General features: G+C 36.3%; 1 protein-coding gene across 6 annotated transcripts in view; it reads right to left on the bottom strand.

Moving 5' to 3' along the window:
- Window positions 1-23,284, bottom strand: part of GRM8 (glutamate metabotropic receptor 8) — a 315,303-nt gene that overhangs the window by 239,555 nt on the left and 52,464 nt on the right. For all 6 annotated transcript variants that reach the window (XM_036400684.2, XM_036400679.2, XM_036400680.2 and 3 more), the window contains one exon: window positions 11,652-11,868. In XM_036400684.2, the coding sequence (XP_036256577.1) occupies window positions 11,652-11,868 (217 nt within the window). The remainder of the gene's footprint in view (window positions 1-11,651; window positions 11,869-23,284) is intronic.

Here is a 23,284-nt window from a genome sequence, read left to right as displayed (position 1 = left end):
ACCTGATGTGTAGGTAGCCCAGAGGGGCTTGTCACAAGCTTTCAGTGCCAGTGGCAAGTGTGCATATGGGAACTGATGCTCTTCCATCACTAACATATTTCCTGAACACATCCAAACGTCCTCTTCCGAAAACCTGTCTTCTTTGAAATTGTTTATCAGAGAAGGCAAAGAAAAATAAGACAACCCTAGTTAAACTGACCTTAGCTTATCAAACTTACAATGTCATGGACATTATTGGGAAAAACTGGCCATTACCATTGCTCCCTCTTTGAAAAGTCCTTCTGCATCTCAACTGAACATTTGCCATCACATGAAATCTTCCACTCTCCACCTAGAGTTTAGATTCTACCAAGGTCCAAAGAAGAAAAAGCATCCTCAAAGTTCCATGGCTTTAAAAGCCTCTGTACAGTCATCACTGCCAACTCATGTAATCTGATTAGTTAAAATATCAAAGCAATTAAGGGATTTAACAATGAAATGCACATTAATTATAGTAAAAAGTTTATAACTAAGCCTGTAAAAACCTATGCAATGAATAACATTCTCTAGGTTACTTTTTAATTATTAAACCAATTTTTTGCACTTAACCAGAGGGAAAAAAAAAGAAAAAAAACCACATATTTTGCATACATTTTAGCAACAGAAAGAATTTCTTCAGGTTGGCTCTAACATTTCACTTCTGTGAAAGGGGCATTATAGTTTACAAAACTAATGATTCTGTGACAAAAAACCCAAAAACATTAACTAATCAAAATATTTTAATTAAATATTATTAATATTTCTACCTCCTGAATAAGCTTTGAAAGGAATTAATCCATAAAATACCATAATATGGAATTAATTATGAGGTTTGACAATTCTCATAAATTGAGCAGCATAATTATCTGCACTTTGAGTGCTTTACCATACTAGGTAAACTACTTACAATCACATAACTTAATTTACTGGCCCTAGCAAATATTGCAATGCATCTCACAGCAAATCCAACATGGCAATGTATGCCAAATCCAATAGGAATGTATGACAATGCATGTGGCAGAGTGCATGCAGATCTACTGCCTTCATCTGCCTCCCATCGGAGCAGAGCAGCAGAAAGACCCTCAGTTTGTGCTTTATTCCCCTTATCCATGAGAACTCTGCAATGTCACCAAAGACCTGGGCAGGCTCTGATGAGTTATATAGGCTCCCATTCTACCATGAAAGCAAGGTTTCATGGTACTCATACCAGACTTCAGCTTTTACAAAAAGAAGGTTGCTTATTTCCTGGGACTGCAAAATACCATTCTCTCTCATCCTCCTGGAGCCTAAGATGTTTCAGGATTTGCATGCTGTATTAAAGGAAGGGATCCATGCAGAAGATAAATAGACATCCAACTACCCGCCCTCAAAATAAAGGAAAATAGGTTAAAAGGAAAATAGGAACCCCTACAAAAAATAAAGAACTTCCATTCAGATTTTTTTGTTCCCATTTTTAAAAGAAAAGAGACCTTAACTAGGTACTCCTGCAAACAGGTATGGTTGATCTTACCTGAGAGAGCATTAACATCCTCAGGATTAATTTCATCATACAATTCTCATGAATCCCTTAATGGGAGTTGAACATTTCCAGCATAAATGTTTTCAGGAAACATCAAGGTGTTGAGATGTATTTGGTTTTCTTAGCCCTCCATCCCTCCCCTAACATCTACAAATTACACAGATGCACACATTTCAATGGAGTCAGTTTTGAAATCCACAACCCCTTTGTTCTTGTGTTAACAAGGGGGTTGAAATTTTGTTCCTCTCTCTATGACAACCCAACCACAGCACTTCAGGAAGCATCCCAAGGAGAAGATGACTTATGAAGGCATGTGAAGGGCAATGTGCATTCCTGTATGCTGCTGTAGAGTATGTTCCAGAAGGATGTGGCAGGAAAATTTTGGGATGCGTACAGACACAGCAACACAGGGATTTATCTGCATGACACCTGTGCTACTCAAGGGTATTGTTTTGAAACTCATTCTCTTGATTAATTGCCCAGTCAAAATATCCTGCTTTTATGAAGAATATTAAAGACAGACTGGCATTTTTGCTAGAATGTCAGCATTTTAAACAATTAGTTCTCTTTCAGTTTCTTCTAGAAAGTGATGAAAAGTCTCTAATCATTATGTATTTAAGAAAGTAGAGGAACAAACAACTCTTTTTTCATCATACAAAACTCTGTCCTTGAGAGGACCTAAGAAACACTTTGTTTTCTGGCAAGAGAAAAAAAAAATCTTTTTCATAAGTTGTGAGTTTTCACAATATGCATATTTCTGTCATCCCAGTTTAAAGTGGTGGTATCACAGCTTGCAATTTGCATTAAAAACATTCATTTATAACAGAAAAAAAAAATCAATGCAGGAGTTTTTCTAAATATTAGCGAGGCATATATATATGCCTGTTTTTTCTGAAACAAATAAGAGCAATTCTTGACATGCTATTTTTTGAACAGAGTTCTCTGGACATCTGTGGAAAGTTCATTAGATAATAGAATTGAGGGAATGACTTCTATCCGAAGGGTTACCCCAGTCTGAACACCCAAGAGAGAGCTGTTACTGCTAATCTACCCCACTGCATGTTTAATAGCAAACATGTGCTTACTGTGACTCAGGGCACAATATGGGCTCCTGGCCTTCAGGAACAGAAAGAAAATAAGCAAAATGAAGACAAGAATATTTCTTTGACATTTACAATCAGACATTCTTTTCATTTAATCTCGCAAGAATACTGTCAGCATTGTAACATTCAACTCAGTCAACCCTTCTACATCATTCAGCAGAGCAAAGCTCAAGAATCTTGTATTAGCATGGCACATTAAAAATAGCAGCCAGTGACAATCCAAACAGTAGAACAAGTAGGGAAAGTAATAAAGAAATAGAATGAGAAGTGAAAATCCCACCAATTCCCCAGAACATATTGAAATTTACCATAATATAAAGAAAGAAAGATAGTGGGCATTACCTACTATCATCTACCTACCATTGTGGTAGATATATCACAATACAGTAAATAACAATGGGTATGAAGTCACACATCTATTACATAAACACAGAATGATGAATAGCTGTTTTCTCACTTTGCTTTATCTTCAGAGGAAAAAAAAACCAGCACTGTCTGCTTTAACAATTTCCCAGACATCCATAGGATGGCTCAGGAAAGTAGACTATATATCATGCACACACACCATTTATTAACAACATCTAGCCTATGGAGGGAAGAAAAGATAATTAACAGGTAACAATGTTTATGATTACATTTTTCTGATAGATATTACCATTTAGACAAAATTGTTGAAAAATCTTGAAAATGAAGTCTCAGTTACATTTGTTCATTTTTCTTTTTAATATCAGAAGGCATAATTGCATACCAATTAGATTAAATATTCATTTTCTGTTCCATTTTGTAGCTATCAAAAATAAAATTATACTGTAATTTGAACAAAATATGCTTCAGCTGTAATACAGAAGTTTGTACAAAAATAATAATGCATTTTCCCTCTGTCTCAATTCATAAACTATCAGTTGTCAAGAATTCTGAAGAAAAATTCCAAGATTCTTTTAGGGCTAATCTAACATTTTAAAGGCCATAGACTACATGACTGAGTCAGTGGCTTCATGTGTGGCTGGACAATAACAAAAGTTCAACCTAGCAAAGTTACTAACCTTGACCCTCAAACTACCAGTACCCTGGTACAGTAGCAGATATGATCCTACAGAGTTTAAAGCACCTTGAAGAATAAAGGCATTCAGGAGTGGCATACAATTGTATAAGATACATTTATAAGGTAAATTCAAATCTCTCTGCATTCTGCTCTTAGTACTTAGCATGGAACAGCAGTTACTATTAAAACAGATATATCAGCTTTGCATAAAGAATATTAATATTCATAACAGTTTTTAGAAGACTTTTGGATGAACAGTTAAAAATTGGGGAGTGGGGAGAGGGAAGGAACTCCCGAGGATCAAAAACAATGAGTAGAAGGAATAGAAAGAAACAGTCAAAACTCAGCACTGGAAAAGGTTAATAAACATGTGCTCTAGAAATGCCTACAAGGGCTTGATTTGTTTAACACAAACATCTTCAAAAGGAGAGGGAGTGTATTGAATTGAAAGATTGGAACTTTTGTAAATGGTATAAAATTATTTGAAATAAACAAGAGCAGATAGAAGAGAAAGTATTCACAAAGATAGATAAACAAACATGTCATAGAAAAATATTGACTATTGACAAATACAGTGGAGAGCAGGCTGGCAAAAATACCTGGAATTGTTCACACACATCATTTAGCTCTAAATCAGCTGTTACCATTTGTTAATAAACTTTGAGTGTCAGAACAGATTGCTTTTGGAAATAATTTGCTTGATACCCAGCAGCCCACAGAAAAAGCTTACAATTTGTCAGGATGCATAAAGATTGGGGCTGAGAATAAAAATGAGATCACAATGACACTACATAAATCAACAGTAAAGCTTTACTTGGAGTGTTCAGTCATGGCTACACAGCTTACCAGAGATATAAATGAAATAAAGGATCCAGGAAGTGACAACTGAAACCATTAAACTGAAATTACTTCACATCTTATAACCCAGAGTTAAGTAAGGAGGCACACTATGAAGGAGGTTAACTGGATTCTCCTGCATACCATTTGTAGCATCCAAATGAGAATATTTAACAAGTGAGGTTAAAGTGGTAAAATGGTAACAGAAAGAAATTATAATGGATATTAATTTTCATGCTTCAGGAAATCTAACTATCAACCACGAAATGCCTGGAGTTGCAGAACACTCCTTGGATAAGTATTTCTGCCAGTGACTAAGTAAGATTTTGGTGTCTTTCTGTTCCAGGTATTGAGGCCACCACTGGAGACAAGATATTGACTTGCAGTGACTGGCTCAGTCTGACAGTTCCAGGGCTTCATTGTTTTAACTGCAGCCACAGATCACAAAAAGCTGATACTGAGAGTATATTGCTAATATCCATCATGAGGCATTGCTCACACAATTTTTAAAACTTACAGTTCTCCAGGTAGAAAGCAAAGCCTTCTAAAAAAATGCTAAATATTTAAAATTAGTAGAAACCATTTCAAGACAAAAAGACATACTGAGAGACAAAAGAAATTTTCTCAGAAATCTTAAGTGCCTCAACAATTTTACTTTATCAGATGTACCTTCTTAACATGAATATATCTGATTCTAGACCCTGAGATTGGCTCAGCTGGTGAGAGAATGATGCTGCTAACACCAAGGTTGTGGAGGTTCAATGCACAGGCCATCACACAATATATTTCAACCAAAATATTTCTGTTGAATCTAATTTTTAATCTAATAAGACTGTTTGCTTAAAATTATCCTCATCACATATTTTTTTGTATTTACACATTTTTAAAAATCAACTTAGATATCATTACTAAGTTAAGTTTGAAATGGCTACAAATGAGTCATAGCACTAAAAGCATTGATGAAATAAACTTTCCTGGACACCTTTACTACTCTTTGAATTTGTGTTCACAACCAATGCAAACATCTGGTGTTCAAATAAAGCAAAAGGAAGAAAAAAGTCCTACTATTGAGACTTCTGCTTACAATACTACACTATTAAGCTTCCTATAGGACATTTTAAAAGTCCCTTAACTAATTGACTTAAGAAGAAACACCTCAGGAGTATTTAAGTCCCTCTGCCTACAATTACTGGAGGGTCAGAGAGCATACACAGAAAGTATGCTTACTGCTCCATCTCACTAAAACTATAGAGAAAAGAAATAATTATTGCTAAAGAATATCACATTGATTAGCACCACTGAGAGAAATTAAAACAGTCCTTCATTTTAAATCCCTAGAAATTATACTGTTCTTTATCAGGTACTAATTGGTACAAATATTAAAAACTGCTGGAGTAATTTTCAGGCTTTTGCAATATTAATACACCTACCATCTGATTTTGAAATTTTTCAGCATTACTTTGAAGATCCTCTAGCCAATTACATAGTGTTATTATTAATTGCAGCTTGCAGCTTGAAATACAGTTCTATCAATAGAGTTTTATCTGCATAAATATGAAAATAAAACTTAAATTGAATTAAACTGTTTACCCTTAGCAAGGGTATGTTAGAATACTATTAGTTGTGAAAATTAATTTGTTATGCCTGAAAACAGACTTTAAAGCAGAAATATCTCTCGGGAAAAGGTTACATTTCATGTATTGTATTTCTTTCATCTTCATGTTGCAAGATTTTTTAATCTTCCATTAAACACCTATCTTTGGGGTGTGGAAGTCCATTCATCTTACTTAACAAAATACAAAAAGCTTTAGCTTTACATCAAACGTATGCAGAGATTACTGCAGGAAATATGAATTAATCTTAACAGCAACCCATTTTATTTTAAATTATCAAAGTTTAAGTGGAAAGAAAATGCCACATCCCCTTAAGTTTTATTTTCCTGCTCAAAACTCCTTCCCCACTTCCCAATACACACACTTTCCCCACTGAAAATTTGAAGTCAGGAAATTGTGAAAGGTAATTTTGCCTCTTTGGAGACATTCAAAACCCACCTGGACAAATTCCTCTGTAGCCTGCTCTAGGTGTCCCTGCCTTGGTAGGGGGCTATACTAGATGATCCTCAGAATCATTTCTAACCCTAACTAGTCTGTGATTCTTCTGTGAAGCAATCCAATAACTTGGATAAAAGCAGAGGTACAACGCACAACTGTAAACACTGTGAAAGAACTGACAAGAGACAAACATGATTTAAGAATGATGTCAAAGAAATGTCACAGACCATTTCCTATGTAAACAAAAGATAGCTACCAGTGTTGAAGTCTGAAACAAACAAAGCTACTCCACTGTAGCATTCAGTCAGCACCAGCATCCATTATCATTAATACACAGCTTTCATTGTCACTGTAATAATACAATTTATGAAATATCATAAAGTAATTGTAGTCCCTCCTCAGAAAAATGCTGTTATCTGCAATGTCTTCCAGTATAAAAGGAGTAGGTAAAACTGCAGAACCTTGTTCCTAAAAACAAGTATTCAAGGTCACACCCTGATATTAAGTGCACTATTCTCTTCTGGAATAAAGCTGCTATGAAGCTGTTCTTTCAACCAGTCAAAGATTAAAAAATGTTCTTTGAGTAAATGCTCTTTGCTCTCTTCTTTACACCTGTGTCAAGATATGTAAAATAAACTTACAAACAAAAAGGGGCAAGCAGTGCTAAAGTTTTGCACATGTTCTTAACGATCAGCTCCACTACCTGCCTTTATCATTTTTACCTCCTCTTCTAAAAGTTGCATAAGTGTTTCACTGCCAGTGCCTATCAGCAGTTGACCAATAGTGGTGAATAAAATCTGTCATGTAGCATTTCATATATTATTTGTAGATTTGTTCCATTTTCCAGTACAAACATCACACAGAGCAAGTATTCTGAACTCAAAGAGAGTTGTCTGAATCAAGTGCTTTTGTATTTTGGGAAAAAGAAAACAAAAAAAAACAAACCAAAAAAAAACACAAAAAAAAGCATCCCATGATTTTCTCTCTAATGGTAAATTCATTTGTTTTCTAATAACAGGTGAAATGAACCATTAATGGAAAGTTGGATCAGAAAGTTTCCAACATTTATTTGGTCAAAGATAATGAACATCAAGTAAATAGAAGACTAACATTTAGTACGACAGTTTAATGAAGACTTGGTAAAATGCACTTCCTTCTTTTTCCCCATTTTAGTTTCTATCAGCGAGTCAAGCTTCAGTTTAATGTTTAAACACTTAAGCATTTAGTAGGAATTCATTCCTTTGGTCAATGTACCAAAATGATTTGATCATGATGTCAAAATGATTACAGTGGTATCATTAACTTTTTAACTGGAGTAAAAAATTCTATAAATTTAATCATTGTCTTTAAACAATGCATGGAAGAATGAGCTGGAATAATCTCCTTCCAATCGTTGTCATGTAAAATATTTAATTTCCAGTTCTGCTTTGTCCCAGACAGGATCTTTGTCATTAAAATTAGAGCAGATTATGATATGTAATATATTTGGTGACATGTCAGGGTGGCACCACTTTGACCTTTTCAGTATTCCACATTTCATTTGGGAGCCTGTTTCTTCCCTTTTCTTCTATTACTGATCAAGAAATAGAAGTAGAACAGAGGGCCAATCAAACTGGAAATTAGAACAACTGTCAACATTATACTAAATAAGTACATTAATGTTTATTAAAATTAGGTAAAACCCTGGCCCTTTTTCACCTCTGCTTTAAAAAAACAATATAAATAACAAACCAAAGGAAAAAGCTTTCCTATTTATATTTTCAAATCTGCTACCTCACATCTTCTCATACACTAAAATTTTCTCAAAAATTAATATATCAATATTTTTCACACCCTTTTCTCAGTTGTTTGCTTTTCATCAGCTGATCTTCACATTCATTTTGCTTCCAGCTGTTGGCTACTTATCTTAAGCAGGACATAAAGTACTCAGCAAGGATCTGAGGTGTCCTATACATTTGTATGCCAGCTGCACAGGAGACACATTGTCCTGATTAGATTCTCTTAATGCACAGTTCATTAACACAGACCTGGCAAGTTTTGCTGTTGTGTGCAGTCTTATAGTATGTGATGATTTTTGTAAACCTACGCAGACTCTATAGTCAGACGCACTTCAGTTTCCATTTTAAAAGCATTTCCAGCCCTATGGCTCAGATGGAAAGTCTGAAGACAGTGGATAATGGGATCAGGCTGGAAGGGACATTAAGAAATCATCCATTGCACCCCAGCCCCGAGCAAGAGCTAAGTACACTTACACAATCACTGGGCAGGTGTTTGCCTAATGCATTCTCATGGATCCTTATCAATGGAGGTTCCAAAATGTCCCCAGCTAAGCTGATATAGTACTTCATGTCTTAAACATTACAAGGGCCTTTCTTCAAACCTAGACAGAATCATGCTAGATATTATTAATTCCATTATTTCTGTTTACATATTTTATTCTGTTTACATATTACTGTATTTGGATGAACAAGTGGTCCTCCACCTTCCTGCAAAAGCCTATTTGAAAACAGTTTCTATCACCTCTTCTTAGTCAACTCTTCCTCAGCTGAACTAAGCCCCCCTGCTCAGCTGTTCCTCACAAACCACATTTCTGAGATTTGTCCTTACTCTTGCTTGCTTGAGGAGTTTCACTTTTTCCAAAGTGAGGAATAAAACCTGTACCGAGTCAAAATGATTTCCCACAACAGACAGAAAAATTGAAAGATGACTCAAATTATTTTACAGATGGTATGTCCCCCTGCATGTTCCATTAAAAATCAGGAATATAGGTTATAATTTACTGTCACCACTATAAAATAGTATTTTCTGACCATTCTGTTTGAATTCCTCATTGTATAGATCCTTCTTGCCTTGCTGGTGTCTTAAATTTGTCCTTTTCCAGATAGTGTTTTCATATTTGGACTCTAAGGATTTCTTCTAGATACTCTCCTAGTCCTAGTCCTTCTGACCTTAAAGTAACCTCCAGATTTTACAGTAATCTTCATTCCAAGACCATCTGGGTTAAACAGGAAAATATTGGCTAGTACTTTATCCAGCTTAAACAACTGCCAACACACAACACATTCTTTCATTTAAACAGAAATCATTGCTAATGGCTCTCTGAGAAAACTTTTCTAAATAGGTCTGCATCCAGCCTATTTACACCTGGATCACAATTGCCAAATTTGTTCAGGAGAATATTATATGTGACAATTGAGATAACAGTACAAAATTTGAGAGATGTGACACATCAATTGCTTTTTCTCCAGCTATAAGCTGTTATCCTGTCAAAGAAAATTATTAGATGGATTTGATACTATTTGTTCTTGACAATTCTGCACTGGTTATCCATCATGTCCCTGTGGTTACATACAATTTACCTGATTGTTTACCCAAGTATTTTTCTAGGAAATAAAAATTGCTTGTCTGTCCTGCCTCCCTCTACTTTCTTTCTTTAGAACCATTGCAGTCCCTGATACCCACAACAGTTGGTAAGTTGCTGGGGGCACAGAGGTTGCCAAAAATCAAGTGTTCTCATAGAAAACATATATCACAAGGGGAAAAAAAATAAAAATCAAACCACTAATCATGACTTATTATGCTTTTTGATATTGCACAGATCTTAATAATGTTTAGGACACCTATTGATGATTTTAACAGCTTTGGATTCACAATCCTATTAATAATATTTATTTATCTTATTCATGTTAATTATTTATCAAATTACAAAGGTCTTTTTTTATTCCAGGATCAATGGAGATCCAACTGACCCAAACTCAAGCGATTGTGATTATAAGGTAATTAAAGTTTTTGCTTGCACTCATCTGAAGTTCTCTCATACTCCTGGAAATGGGAAACAGTAAAAAGTCCTGAATTTTATCTGTTTAGTTTTAGAACTCAGAACTAGCTGTGTTGCAGATGGTTTCAAGAAAAAATTATTTTTCAGCCAATGAATCCAGTGGGTGTCTGGAAAAGCCTATCTATTTGCCATAGATGTACTATTTCGTTTAGGTATGAACTGTCAAAGAACTATCCATGCCTTTGCTAACCCCAGAACAAAGCAACGTACAGTAGACAGCTTTGGCTCTCCCATGAACACACCTAGGAGCTGACAGCAATGACCAGAAGCTAGAAAAAGAACATTTATCAGTTAAACAAGTAAGCATATTGCATACACTGGTTCCCTAATGTCAAAAATGGCTGTAGTTTCATCCTACAACCAGGTTCTTGCAACTAATCACTTACCTTTATGGTTCAAGCGTAAGGACCTGAAACACCCATGTGCCTTCCTATAGAGATGCTCTCTGTATTCACATGCAGATAGTGAAAGTGGGAGGTATTATCATGTTTTCTCACCCAAGCTGATTCAAAAGAACTGGAGTTTATGTGAACATGCCCAATAAACCAAATCTAGTTGATTAACCCAGGTTTTCTGAGGAAGGACAGGAAAATTGTTTCTTATTTAACCCTGTACTTGGTCAAAGACCAATTCCACCCTCTTTCAAACCACCTGCTACTCATCATCTTATTCCTCAGCATCCAAAACTCACTGTTCTTGAGAAACAGCAATTTTTTTCAGGCCAGTAAAAACTATGAAAGTGTGAAAAAAAATTTTGAAAGGATCAAAGGGACTTAAATATACTTCTCATAGCACCTGTATTTGTACAGCACATTTTATTATGAGGGAAAAATGGCAAGGTTATGTCTTTTACTTCAGAATGGAGGGGTTTTGTTGTTTTTAAAATTCATCAAAATTAAAACCTCTAGGTTTATCTGTGCTGGAACACAGAAAAAGCTGCACCATAATTTTCCTAAGCTGAATCAAAAATTGCATTTCCTCAAATCTGGCTGTAGTTCAGCATCTGGTTGCTTTTTTGCCCCGAAGTCATCAAGGAGCTTTCCTTTTCCAAAAAGGGTTAAGAGATTTATTTTTTGCCTCTCTTCTTAAACTGCTGCCAGAATTGCCACCTTGGCAGAAATGCAAGAAGCAAAATCACCCACTTGAGTCCAGGTAAGCCACCCACGGGTGTTCTGATCATGCTGCAGACACCTAACCAGAACTCAGCAGCTATAAATACCAAACCTGGTAAACACACACTCACCAATCTCTCTGGAGATCTGCGTGAACGCCTCCACACCGCTCTCCCCGTAGTTGCCTTCAGAAGCCAGTGTGGAGACGTAGTTCCACCCCAGGGCTGTCACGATGTCAACCATGGCCTGGGCTTGGTAGGAATCTGGTGGCACCACTCGAGAGAAGAAGTCGTACCTGGTGTTATCACTCAGCTCAGGAGCTGTGGATGCATAGCTGATTTGAGGTATCTGCAAACAGAATGACAAGTCATGCAAGCCAATCTAATAACATTTTACACTACATCCTTGTACCTTTGAAAGGCTTGTAATAGATTATGCACAGGCATTGTGCAGAACCAAATATCTTGCTTTAATTAAATCAGCTGATCAGAAAGCATCTTGGATTTTGTGTAATGTCAGTCAAGCTTTATTGTGTAACACTCTCACCAAGAAATAATGCATTCAGCTGTACTCCAGATGTCATGACTCTTGACATATAAACACAACTTCTTTTTTTATTCTGGCCCTAACAGAAACAAGTGAAGTAAAAAAAAATAGGGGGGAGGAAGAAGGAAGAACTCGTACCATTACTACAGAAAATGAGAAGGTCAGTTATGATGACTGAGATTCTTGGAATTTGACAAGTAAAATGTGGACAATTTCCATTTCTTTGTTTTATTTACATACATGAAAATTTGTGTTCCCGTTTTATAACTATTTTTCAAGCTTTCTCTGTCGCAGGTTTTTAATTTTCCAGTTTTAATTGTTCATTGTGCATGACTTAAGAATATAAGACTGTGTATTAAACAGCAAAAGCTATCTGATAAAAAAAACCACATCTAAAAAAATTACCTATATATGATATTCATATACAGAAGGAGAAAGGATGGTAAATTTCATAGAAAACCTTACAAGGATGGTAAATTTCATAGAAAACACCTCAACATTCTTAGTAGAAAGAAACCTAAATAACTGGAACACATTTTAAAATACATTATTATTCTCTTAGGAAAAAAAAATAGTGTTTTTCTGTTAACTCTTGTCTTATACAGATGGTTCAGCAGTGTCCAGAAAAGACATTGTAAGCAATACTCACTTATTTTGAAGAATATTTTTGTTGCAAGAAGATGTAATTAACATTTATGCTAACTTAAAAGGAGAATTATTTTTTTGTTATAAATGGTAAAACTGATTAAACAAACAGTCATTAGCTTGAAATAAAAGATACTCCAAGTACTGCATAGCATTGTGATCTATATTAATAAGAGGTGTTTTAGTCATGTCACAAAACATAGAACAGTCCTCAAGAAAGCAATCTGAATGGAGTTCCTAAGTTGATTTTGTTGAGAGCCAAACTGAGTAGCACCAGGCAAGAGGTGTTCTGGTAAATACTCTGTCACATTGGATGTCAGAGTAGAAGGCTGCAGTGCAGCTGTTAAGTCCTGTTCAGTGCTTCCTCATCAGTGCAAATTTAAAAACTTTATCCAGGGCAAATGTAAGGAATTCAGAGTCTGGTCATTAACCAAAGCTGCATAGACAGTGCAGATATATTTGCACAGTTAATTGCCTAAGGCTTGGCACAATCATTTCTCAGTCAGAAACTAACAAAATAAATTCTTATGTATCTTGGCTGTATTCTTCTTTAACAAATTTTCTACACATGGAATTTCTGGAAACTCAGAACAAAAATCTGAAATGCTGTTATAATAACAACTGAAGAGAACAGAAAAGAAAAAGAGAGGGAGGATCACAGAAAAAGTTAGAGCTTGTATTTCATGGAAATCAATAATACTAACAAAGAAAAAATATACCAACTAAAGGATAACTTGTTCTTACAAAATTTGCCTTGAATAAATTCCCTTTCTTTCAGAAAGTGTTTGAAACATCTTTATCTCTTTATAACAAAATATTTTTGGCCTGTAATAAGACAATTATGCATATTTCCAGCACATATCATTACCTTTCTAAACTTGTTCTATTACTCTCTAAAATAATGTAAAACAAGATGTAAAAACAATAAGGACAACCTTTGTGATTTTACTCATTTTACTCCTTGGTGTTACATTACTCAAATATTATGTCATTGTTCCTTTGCTGAAGGCTATTTCATCAATAATGGGAACACAACCAACACCAGTAAGAAATATTTAGACTGATACTTGGGCAGTGAAATTCTTGAAGCCTATCCCTTTACTCTCTCAGTTCATTTTTCTTCAGGCACGAGATGAAGAACAAACCCTAGATGTGTGTTTGTAGGAGAATTGTTGGTTCAACCACAGCAATGAGATGTTTCAGATCAATAGAGATATTTTATGTACTACAAATATCACTTTTTTGGAGCCCTGGAAAATGCAGAGGAGAGATGTTCCTTTCCTACTTTTCAGCTCTTTGCAGTTCAACTTCTTCCCTAGAGTTATTTCTGATAACAATGAAAACGGAAAGCAAATACAGCACAACACAATACTCTGAAATCACTGGGCACACTGGTAAGCTCAAATCACCATTGTTTTATAACATCTGCCAGCTTTTCACTACCAGGAAAGAACAATATGCCACGTGAAAGTAGAGAGAAAGACACTCTCTAAGTAGCAAACCAACCTTAGGTTTGGAGAAAAAAAGCAGTTCTTGCAATGAAATATATAATTATTTTCCTCATTTCTTTTTGTCTATGTCCCTCGTGGTTATTAACAACACCACTGGCAAGAATTTTCTCCCCAGAATTGCATAACTCCCACCCAGAAATGGTTCATGGACTTCTTTTTCTGGAAGCAGTTGATGCAAAAGTAAATAGTAACTTCCTTCCTTGACTGCTTTTAAATGTGCAATTGTATATAGGGGAGCTCTGAAAAATAGCTTTAAAATTTGAGAATTTGGTTTATGTTCCAGTTATATAGGAAGTAAAAAGACTTAGCAAAGAAGTTTTTTGGCATGAGGTCAAATTCTTTGGATTTAGTGGTTCAATAATCCATGAATGAAAAATATATACATTAAAATATAACAACTCTACTTATGGACTGTAGGTTTAATAAAGCATTTTACATTTCCCAAAGTACATTTTACAAGACAGAGAATAGTGCTGCCTAAGCAAGGGAACTGTTATGCTCTATCAATTCAGTAATGTGTGTTTTTTAAACTCCCTAAATACAGACTGAATTCCAAGTTTAAGTTCCACTGGTCTCTTGAGACAAATTTGCATTTTGAAAGAAACCTTTAAAGAATGAGAAATAAAACTCTATCTACTTTTTCAAAATTAAATAAATACAATGCAAATGTTGCAGGTATTGTAAGTGGCATATATTAGTGTTAATGGTATATTTCCTTCTCTTTTGGGGAAAAAAATTGATTATATAACCACATTTGAATTGGTTCTTGCACAACATCTGTCACATACACTGACAGTTGCTGAAAGCATTCATGTTTGACTGTTCATTGATATAATTTTTGTATTCTTCCCTGCCTTATGGTTTGCCCACTGTCTCACATTAAACACCTATATAAACATCAGCATCTATAAGCTGCTGATAAGCTCAACTACTAGTGGGTGACAGACTTAATCTTTGAAATTATTTTATAAATTAATTCATAGAAGCCCTATTTTTATTATTTTTAGACCTTAAGCTATCTATTAAATGTTGAAAACAAAAAAGATCCTAGTGTGATATTTTAAAACAATATCCAGTTTTAGTTTCATACTGGTCTTAACCCTGATACCTGCTGAACTACCTCTGAAACTACTTGTGATCCCTCAGTTCTTTAATCTAAGTCAGTGGTGGCTTCATTTCAACCTATTTTTCAGTCACTAGCATCAGAAAACTATTCAGCATGCTTAAAAATAAAACAATTTGGAGAAAAACAAACAAAACTAAACCCAAACACACATACACCAAAAAAATTACTGATAACTAAGCAGAGCACCTAATCCTTGAAGATTCATTCAAGCCAAAATCAGCAGTCCAGAAGAGCCTGTTTTTCGTCAATCTGTATATCTCTATCTCCTAGCTGATTTCTCTAAAGGTCTCCCTTCCCAGAGGATTAGAGAAGATGAAGCAGGTGCTTTCAGAAGTGACCATCCACAAGCATGACTGTGGCAGCTCTTCAAGGAAGAATGACATCAGTACAAGACCAGCACCAAGCATTACTACATAACAAACTTGTGCTCTCTCATGGAGGAAACGTGGACAACTTCAGGGGTGCCAAAGGCAGCTAATGGAACTTTACATTTATTTCAGCCAAGTGGTAAACCACTTTCAGCTCCTCATACACTGAAAATAAAAACCACCCATTATACTCCCGAATCCAGGACTATTCATAGAGGAACATTCCTATGGATCTGTCTAGGGGTTCCAGTGTTGGGGTCTAAACTCCAGAACACAGAAATCTGTACTGAAGACGACAGAGGAAACAACATGACCTAGTTGTGCCCTTCCAGAAGACTGTCTTCACCAAAGCAGGCAGATTTAACATGCTTTCTCTTGAATTACATGCTCTCTAAGTTTAAGGCAAAAGTTCACTACAACCCTTTTACTGAGCTTTCAAATCCATTTGCATGCTACATTTGACAGCGTAAAGCATCAGCTGGCCATTTCATATGCCATCTTCCTTTACACAGTCTTCCAGCTGAAAGCATGATTTGGGAACAAAATAGCAGACAGTGAAATGAGCAAAGCTCATAAGGAAAACGACTTGAGAAAGGAATCACTATCAATTTTAAAAATTAGACATTATCAGTTACATTTAGAGCAGTAACTATGTTGTACAGTCACCAAGAGTAATGAGTGTAAATCACTCACATCTTCAGTTTCACTACCCACTCAGTCCTATCATTACTAACTTTAACAGATCAACTAGCATTTTATTTTTCTTTTCCATTCTCTCATCACTGAGCCTTTTTTTTTTCGGAATATTAGCAATAGCACATTAAAAATAGTAATAATTGCAACTAAAAAAAGTGAAGCCAATAAACTCTAAGTTACTGACTACTCAGTATCAGCTGGCATTTTACCACCAACTAATACAGCTAGGAAAGGAGTTAAAGCACTCAGAATAAAATTTGACTGTGAAAACATGTTTTCAACTTGATGATTTTTTGAATTTTAAATGTCTATCATTAATCATTAATGGCCCTGTCTCTTCAAGATTTTTATTCCCTTTTCTGTACAGCAAGAAAGAGGTCTTTTTGAGTCCAAAAAATTCACAGCAGTGAAATGAATCCTCAGGGCCTAGATATTGAACAGTTGCAGGAGGAGAGCCAAGGTCACCAAGCTTAGGCTATTAGTGACATTTTTAAATTGCCATCAGCCAGGGCACCATCTTAGTCTGCTTTCGCTGCTGAAAAACATCAGCCTGCAACATAGTAATGCCAAAGTCATTCAGGAAGGACATTCAAGATTCAAAAGAGTTTGATAAATCTTAATAACATCCTACTGTATACCAAACAATACTGTAAATGTCTTTTATTATTACTAACTATAGGAGAAGGTGAAATGCACCCTGGAACATTTCTCTAATATAAAGAGAGCCTGGGAGATTAATTTCACTGTTCTACACACTATGTAGAACAATAGTGTAAACAGCTCCATGTCTTCCATTGCATCTCACAATCCCACTCACTTTGGCTGGACATCATTATTAAGACACCTCATGTTCAACTTCCTCCTATGATGTCTTCATCCCTCCCTGTTGTCTTCTTAGTGCAAAAGTTCCCATACCTTCTCAGCAATTTCTCATGGGCAGCTCCTTGCAGCACTGACTCCTTCTTCACAGCACAACCAACAAACTCCAGCTCTCTCCTCACCCAGCTAACCCACTCTTTTGTAGCACTCATCCTCACTGGACACAGCTGTGGCCTATTAAGGGCAGGCCTGTTCCTAATCTTTGGTGATTAGTACAGCTGCAACTCCTCAGGGGTGAGATTGCCTTCTGCACTATTCTCTTACACTCTAACCCCCCACACTTCCCTCTGTGACAAACACATGGGAGGTCACCCATGCCATCACTAGATACCTCATTTCATTCATTTCAGAATAAACCAATATTAAGTCACCCTGTGAGACCTAACGCATTAAGACTCAGTAATGCCTTTGGAGATGTGAGATGGCCCCTTTGATGCTCACTGCAGGGTGACACCTTGACAACTCCACCAGCTACAAATCAGCTGTGCTAGAGCTGATGTTATGGAAAAGTTTCAACAGATGAAGTTTTTTGAATCATCCTCGTTCCATGGATTTTACTGTGAGGAGGAGTGATCTACAACAATATATTTCCCCAGTAGACAAAATCATTTATTAATTTATATTTATAAACTCAGGCAATTCTAATCTATATTTATTTAGATGAAAACATTTTCCTTGGATGTTTAGGATCCTCAACGACAATATTTATCATGTGTCAAGCAATGCATGTTGTTCAGGAATTACCACTGATTTCTACCTGACCACCCAAAAAATTATGTTGATGCTAACTTGAGCAAAAGCAAGAAAACAAGTATGTTTTTCACCCAGATGAATAGGATTTAAAATGCATTTCTTTCAGAAAGGTTTAGTAGAATTTGAAAAGCTTTGGAAACAGAAAGAAGAAAAATATAATCAGAAAGCTGTCATTAGCTGATTTCACTTGGTAGGCAGGACATTTTAAACCCATTTGAATTATTCCAAGTCATTCTATTTGCAGTAAATATCATAGCAGCTCCTGTCAAGGGTGCTTGCAATTCATACACCTAATGATAAGGAGGTAATGGATACACCAATTGAAATGTTTTGGAAGTTACACATATATTTGCACAGGTTTTTGTGCAAAGATATGGGGTTTTGTGATAAAATGCAACATTGCTATTTTTTGCCCCAAATAAAGAAAGAAAAGGGATCTATCATACCTAAATGCTTCTGAGCTGGAACAGGTAGATTATTGTGCTTTTTTCTTTCTATCTGTCTTTCACAGAGTTTATTTCTGCTGCCAGTTACCTTCTGAAGACATATTCCTGAACAGAATATAATTTCAATGATCAGCACTGATATTTTCATGAAAGCACATAAATGAGGATCAACACAGCTCCATTTGTTGCCAACAAAACTATTTCTGCATCATAGCCTGGTCTGGTATGTGAAAAATTGCAGACACAGATGCAATCGCTAGCCCAGTGGAAATATGGGCATAAAATCAAACATGCAAATCCTCTTTCATTACTGATTTTCTCTTTTTTTTTCCTCTCCACTACAAACAGTGTAATTATCTATCATACTTATTTCTGAGGATATTGCTGGTGGTCAAATGGCTAGACACTACAGTAGTGTGAATAAAATGAATTACCCTAGTAAAAGTAATTTTTTGTGGTTAATACATGTAATTGTACAGTGTCAGATAATGGGCTGAAAAACTGTTAAAGCTCCATTACATCACCACTTGCCAGAAAGTATCTTTCACAAAGTCTAACAAGACATGCTACAGCAAGAGTATTTCAGTTTATGACCTGCTATGCTGCCCTGGTAGAACAGGATGTGACAAAGGAAGAATGTATATAATAAAAAGTACCTAATAAAAAGTGTTTGAATTTGATTAAGTTCATTCCAGTGGGTTGAAGTAGGTCAGGGACTCATTATAAGTCATTACTTTTAATTATACACAAGGGATACTATAGAAAATAATGATGATATGATATCCCAATCTCAAATCCCACAACAGATGCAGCATCTAAAAAATATATTCACCACTATAGTATGGGAAGTATGGGGTTCACTTTAGGGCAAAACATTAAAAGAATATTTATGCATTAGGAACATTTTTACAGCTGAAGTACATCTTGTCACACTGTGCAACACTATGTAACTCCAGAAGGATGAGAATCCATCTAAGGGGACAGCTTGAATTGTCATCAATATTCTGTGCAAGGGAGTCTATTGATAAATGTTAACAATGGAATTTTCTCAGTGTGGGAGTTCAATATCAGTATTTCCACATCATGTTAAATCCTGGGGTTTTCCTCTCTGAAAACCAACTGAGCCAAGCAGTTGCACATTCAATTATCCACCATCTTTAGGCAGGCTCTTTCTAAATATTTTAAGCTCAGCTGAGGTCCAGGCACTGAATGATAAACTGAAGAAGCAGCAGATCAAATGAGAAATATTCATACTGAGATCAAATCGCAAGGAGGGGAGATGGAGGGGATCTTGAGCTTGGGAATTGCTGGTAGCTCTTCCTTTACAGAACCCTCTGTTCTCCAATCATCAGATCAAACAGAAAGCCAAGGATGGTCAGATATCTTTAGAGACTTTTAAACTATTAAAATTCCCTTTCTACTTTTCAGGGAAACCCACACTTAATTATGTGTATCAATACATTAGACGTGTCAGACTCTGCTGAGCACAGTGTGAACTCTGATATTTCAGTTTTTCTAGCTCTGCTTTCCTCATTAGAGCTTGTCATGTCAGTGTCTGGAACTCTAATCTCTTTTGATGAGTTTGAGAAAAATATACAGAAAATGTGCATTCCTTTTAATCTGAACTAGGAAAGCCAACTTTTTATTATTATTCAGCAATAACAAATTTACCTAGTAGGTCAGAGTATCCCTCAGCCAAAATCAGGTTTCCTTTACATTTATTTGATAATTTTTACCATAGAGAGCACAGCAAGCAATTTCAGAGACTTGCCCATGGGGACATGCACTCGTTCATGGAAATTTTTCTGATTACAGAGACCATCACTATGGAAGGAAGTATGAGACACAGGAAGAAAGGGAAAAGCATTGGAACAGACTGCCCAGGGAGGTGGTGGAGTCCCCATCCCTGGGGTGTTCAAGACAGGAAAACATGGCACTTAGTGCTGTGCTCTGGTTGAGAGGGTGGTGATCAAAGGTTGGACTGAATGACCTCAGATGTCTTTTCTAATCTTAATGAAGGTTGGAAAGGGAGAGTGAAGGGGAGAGTGTTCTCAGCAGGACACAAGATGGGAAGCTCTGCTAAAGGAACAACTCTGATCTTTGCCTTCACTTTTACTGCTGCAAGGCCACCCCAGCTTACACCACTGCCTGAGCAGCAGTGCTACCCTTTTGCTACCCATGCTGCCACCTTAACATCATGAGATACAAGTGATCAAAATAGACCATGAGGAGGAAAAGTAAATTTTGTATTCTTGACAGCTCTCTCCACCATTGTAGACAACATGAAGCTATGTAAACAGGGCTCAGCTGGCCAGACAGATATGTGCAGTGCTCTAGTGCGTGCCTTCAGATGTTCTACAGTACACTGCCTACACTTCAGCTATGGCTCAGAAAACCCAGCTTTCCAGTAACCTCTCTGTCCCATGCTAAAGACTTGGATACCACGTATCAGAATGCATTAAGAAAATCCCCACTAAGAAAATCCATAGCTATGGATTCCTTTCACAGCACACACAGCTCATATGGGATTATAAAGCATCATCTTAAATCCATATTCTACAGGCTTAGAAGAAGGGAAATTAAACGTATCCCTGTTTTGTTTGCCTTCAGATGAACTTTCTTTCATTTTTAGAACAATCAGACTTGGCTGATAAACAACTTCACCTTGAGTTTTTAACCTTAAAAGTTATAAAACATTAGCCAGTGCCAAATGATTTCCAAAAAGTTCAATATTTCCTGTATTAACACAGTGAAGTGCTAAGTCCAGTTGCTACCAGTAGAAAAGTTGAAGGAAAGAGCAAAAACATTTATGAAGGAGAATGAGGTGGAGGGGGAGGGCAACAAAGCAAAAATGTTGATTACTTTTTTTTGATTAATTATGTGTTAGAAATTATTCAGATAGAAGGAATAACCTAGTGTTCTCTTTCCTTGTGCCTAACAGGGTCAGTGTCTTAACTCTTCCAAAGTACAACCCAGCTGTTAAGGGGTAATATTACTTGTCCCCTTTGAAAATCCCAGGCTTGCAACACAGTAAAGCAAACGTAACTAAATTATCCACCATCTGGGGATTGTTCAAAATAATAATTACCAATCTTAGACTAGAAAAAAGAAGCCTTGTAATTCAGGCTCAGAAGTACATTGTACAAAGTACAAAAACATGCCTTGTCCTCTACCCCCATGAAAAAGCTATATTGAAACCTGCATGTCCAAGCACTTACAGGGACTTAGTGCCCACAGTCTCCACTGGGGTATCCTTCAGGCAGAATTTGGGGTCTTGATGATAGACATGGACATCTGAAGATTGCTCCGCAGCCAAAGAGGCATAGCAGCAGAAGCAGTGCTAAGATTAGCAAAACAATCAACTTTGACAAATACCTGCATTTCATAAATTTTGCCATTTTGATAGAATGGGTGCAGCCTTACAAATCATACTCAACACACAAGAAGAGATCACGTCACAAGGAGGCTGTGCCCACGGTCAGAGGTATAAGAGATACCTTTGAGGTTTGAACTTATCCACAACATTTTGTCCCTGTCAGCAGCCATGAGTAAAGTTTCCAAAAAGTAATGATTGTCATAAAAGTCAGGAACTCAGAAGAAATGATTATATTTTTATATAAAAGTACTTTATGTATGTATAATATACATATGTACACATATATTCCATATGTTGGACCTTTTTTTTCCTTTGTTTTAGAGTAATTAGTGGTTTATACTTCCTCACTGAGGAGCCTACCCAAATTCTATTACTAAGCTGATATTGTTACTGATTCAAATTGAACTAGATGAGCTTTAAGAAAAGCACAGCCCAAGGGGAATAAGATGAAGAAAGGGGGATAAGATTGAAGAAACAGAAACCTTGCAGAGGTTTCTTACCTGTACAACAATGTATTCTCTATTTCAAGGAGATAATTAGAATATGGAGGAAATATTTGTTTTATTAGTGTTATTTCTTATTGAATTCATCTCTAGATATAGTTACATATACCTGACATTTTCTCCTTGTTGTTTCCTAAAGAGTGATTTAGGTACTTGGTTTGAGCTCTGCTTCTCTCCTTTAGCAGCTCATATTCAGAGATACTCAGTAGAAAGAGCAAAGTCTTCTGTAAAATACAGCTGGACAGGGTCACTCCCCACTCTCATCTACTGAGTAAGGCTTCCTTTCCCACAACAGATATTTTTGTGGACATAGTCTCAATGCAGGCGGAGAGCAAAGTCAGCAAAAGCAGCATTTGATATAGGAAAAAAGCCTATATTGGATGAGCATTTCACAATTTCTGCAAATTCTCCTTTTCCCAATTTTTATTCATTGCAATTTAACTACAAATCAGTTTACTGTTATCACCACCATACAGCCTTGTTTGAGTGTGTTAGCCTTAGCCTTCCTGGCTAGTGCAATGGAGATTTCCTCCCTAGCTATGACTCTCCAATATCTCTAAGTCCAAATACAGAGTGATATATAAGTCCTTTTGAAGGTTCTTAAAAGTCCCCCTCAGTTAGCTTGATCCTGTAAGTCTGGCCACACCATCAACATCCTACTTCAGCAGCTCAGCAGAATGATGAAAGAAGAGGGCCTGAGGAGCTTTCAATAAGTTCAAAAGCTCCCCACTCAATTTTTTTTCCCATTTCAGCAATCCCAGTAACAACTCACATTTCTGACAGCATGTCAGTAGTCAGAGCAGAGCTTGCTGATAACCACTTTCAGTGCCCTGAGAAGCAGCTCTCCTGCCTGCCTTCCCACCTGCAGGGATCTGCTCACCTTTGCCATTCAGCATGGCCAGGGAGCGCTTCCGT

Source organism: Molothrus ater, chromosome 5 (assembly GCF_012460135.2).
Source record: "Molothrus ater isolate BHLD 08-10-18 breed brown headed cowbird chromosome 5, BPBGC_Mater_1.1, whole genome shotgun sequence".
In the NCBI taxonomy this organism is placed as follows: domain Eukaryota; kingdom Metazoa; phylum Chordata; class Aves; order Passeriformes; family Icteridae; genus Molothrus; species Molothrus ater.
This window is presented reverse-complemented; position numbering and strand designations above follow the sequence as displayed.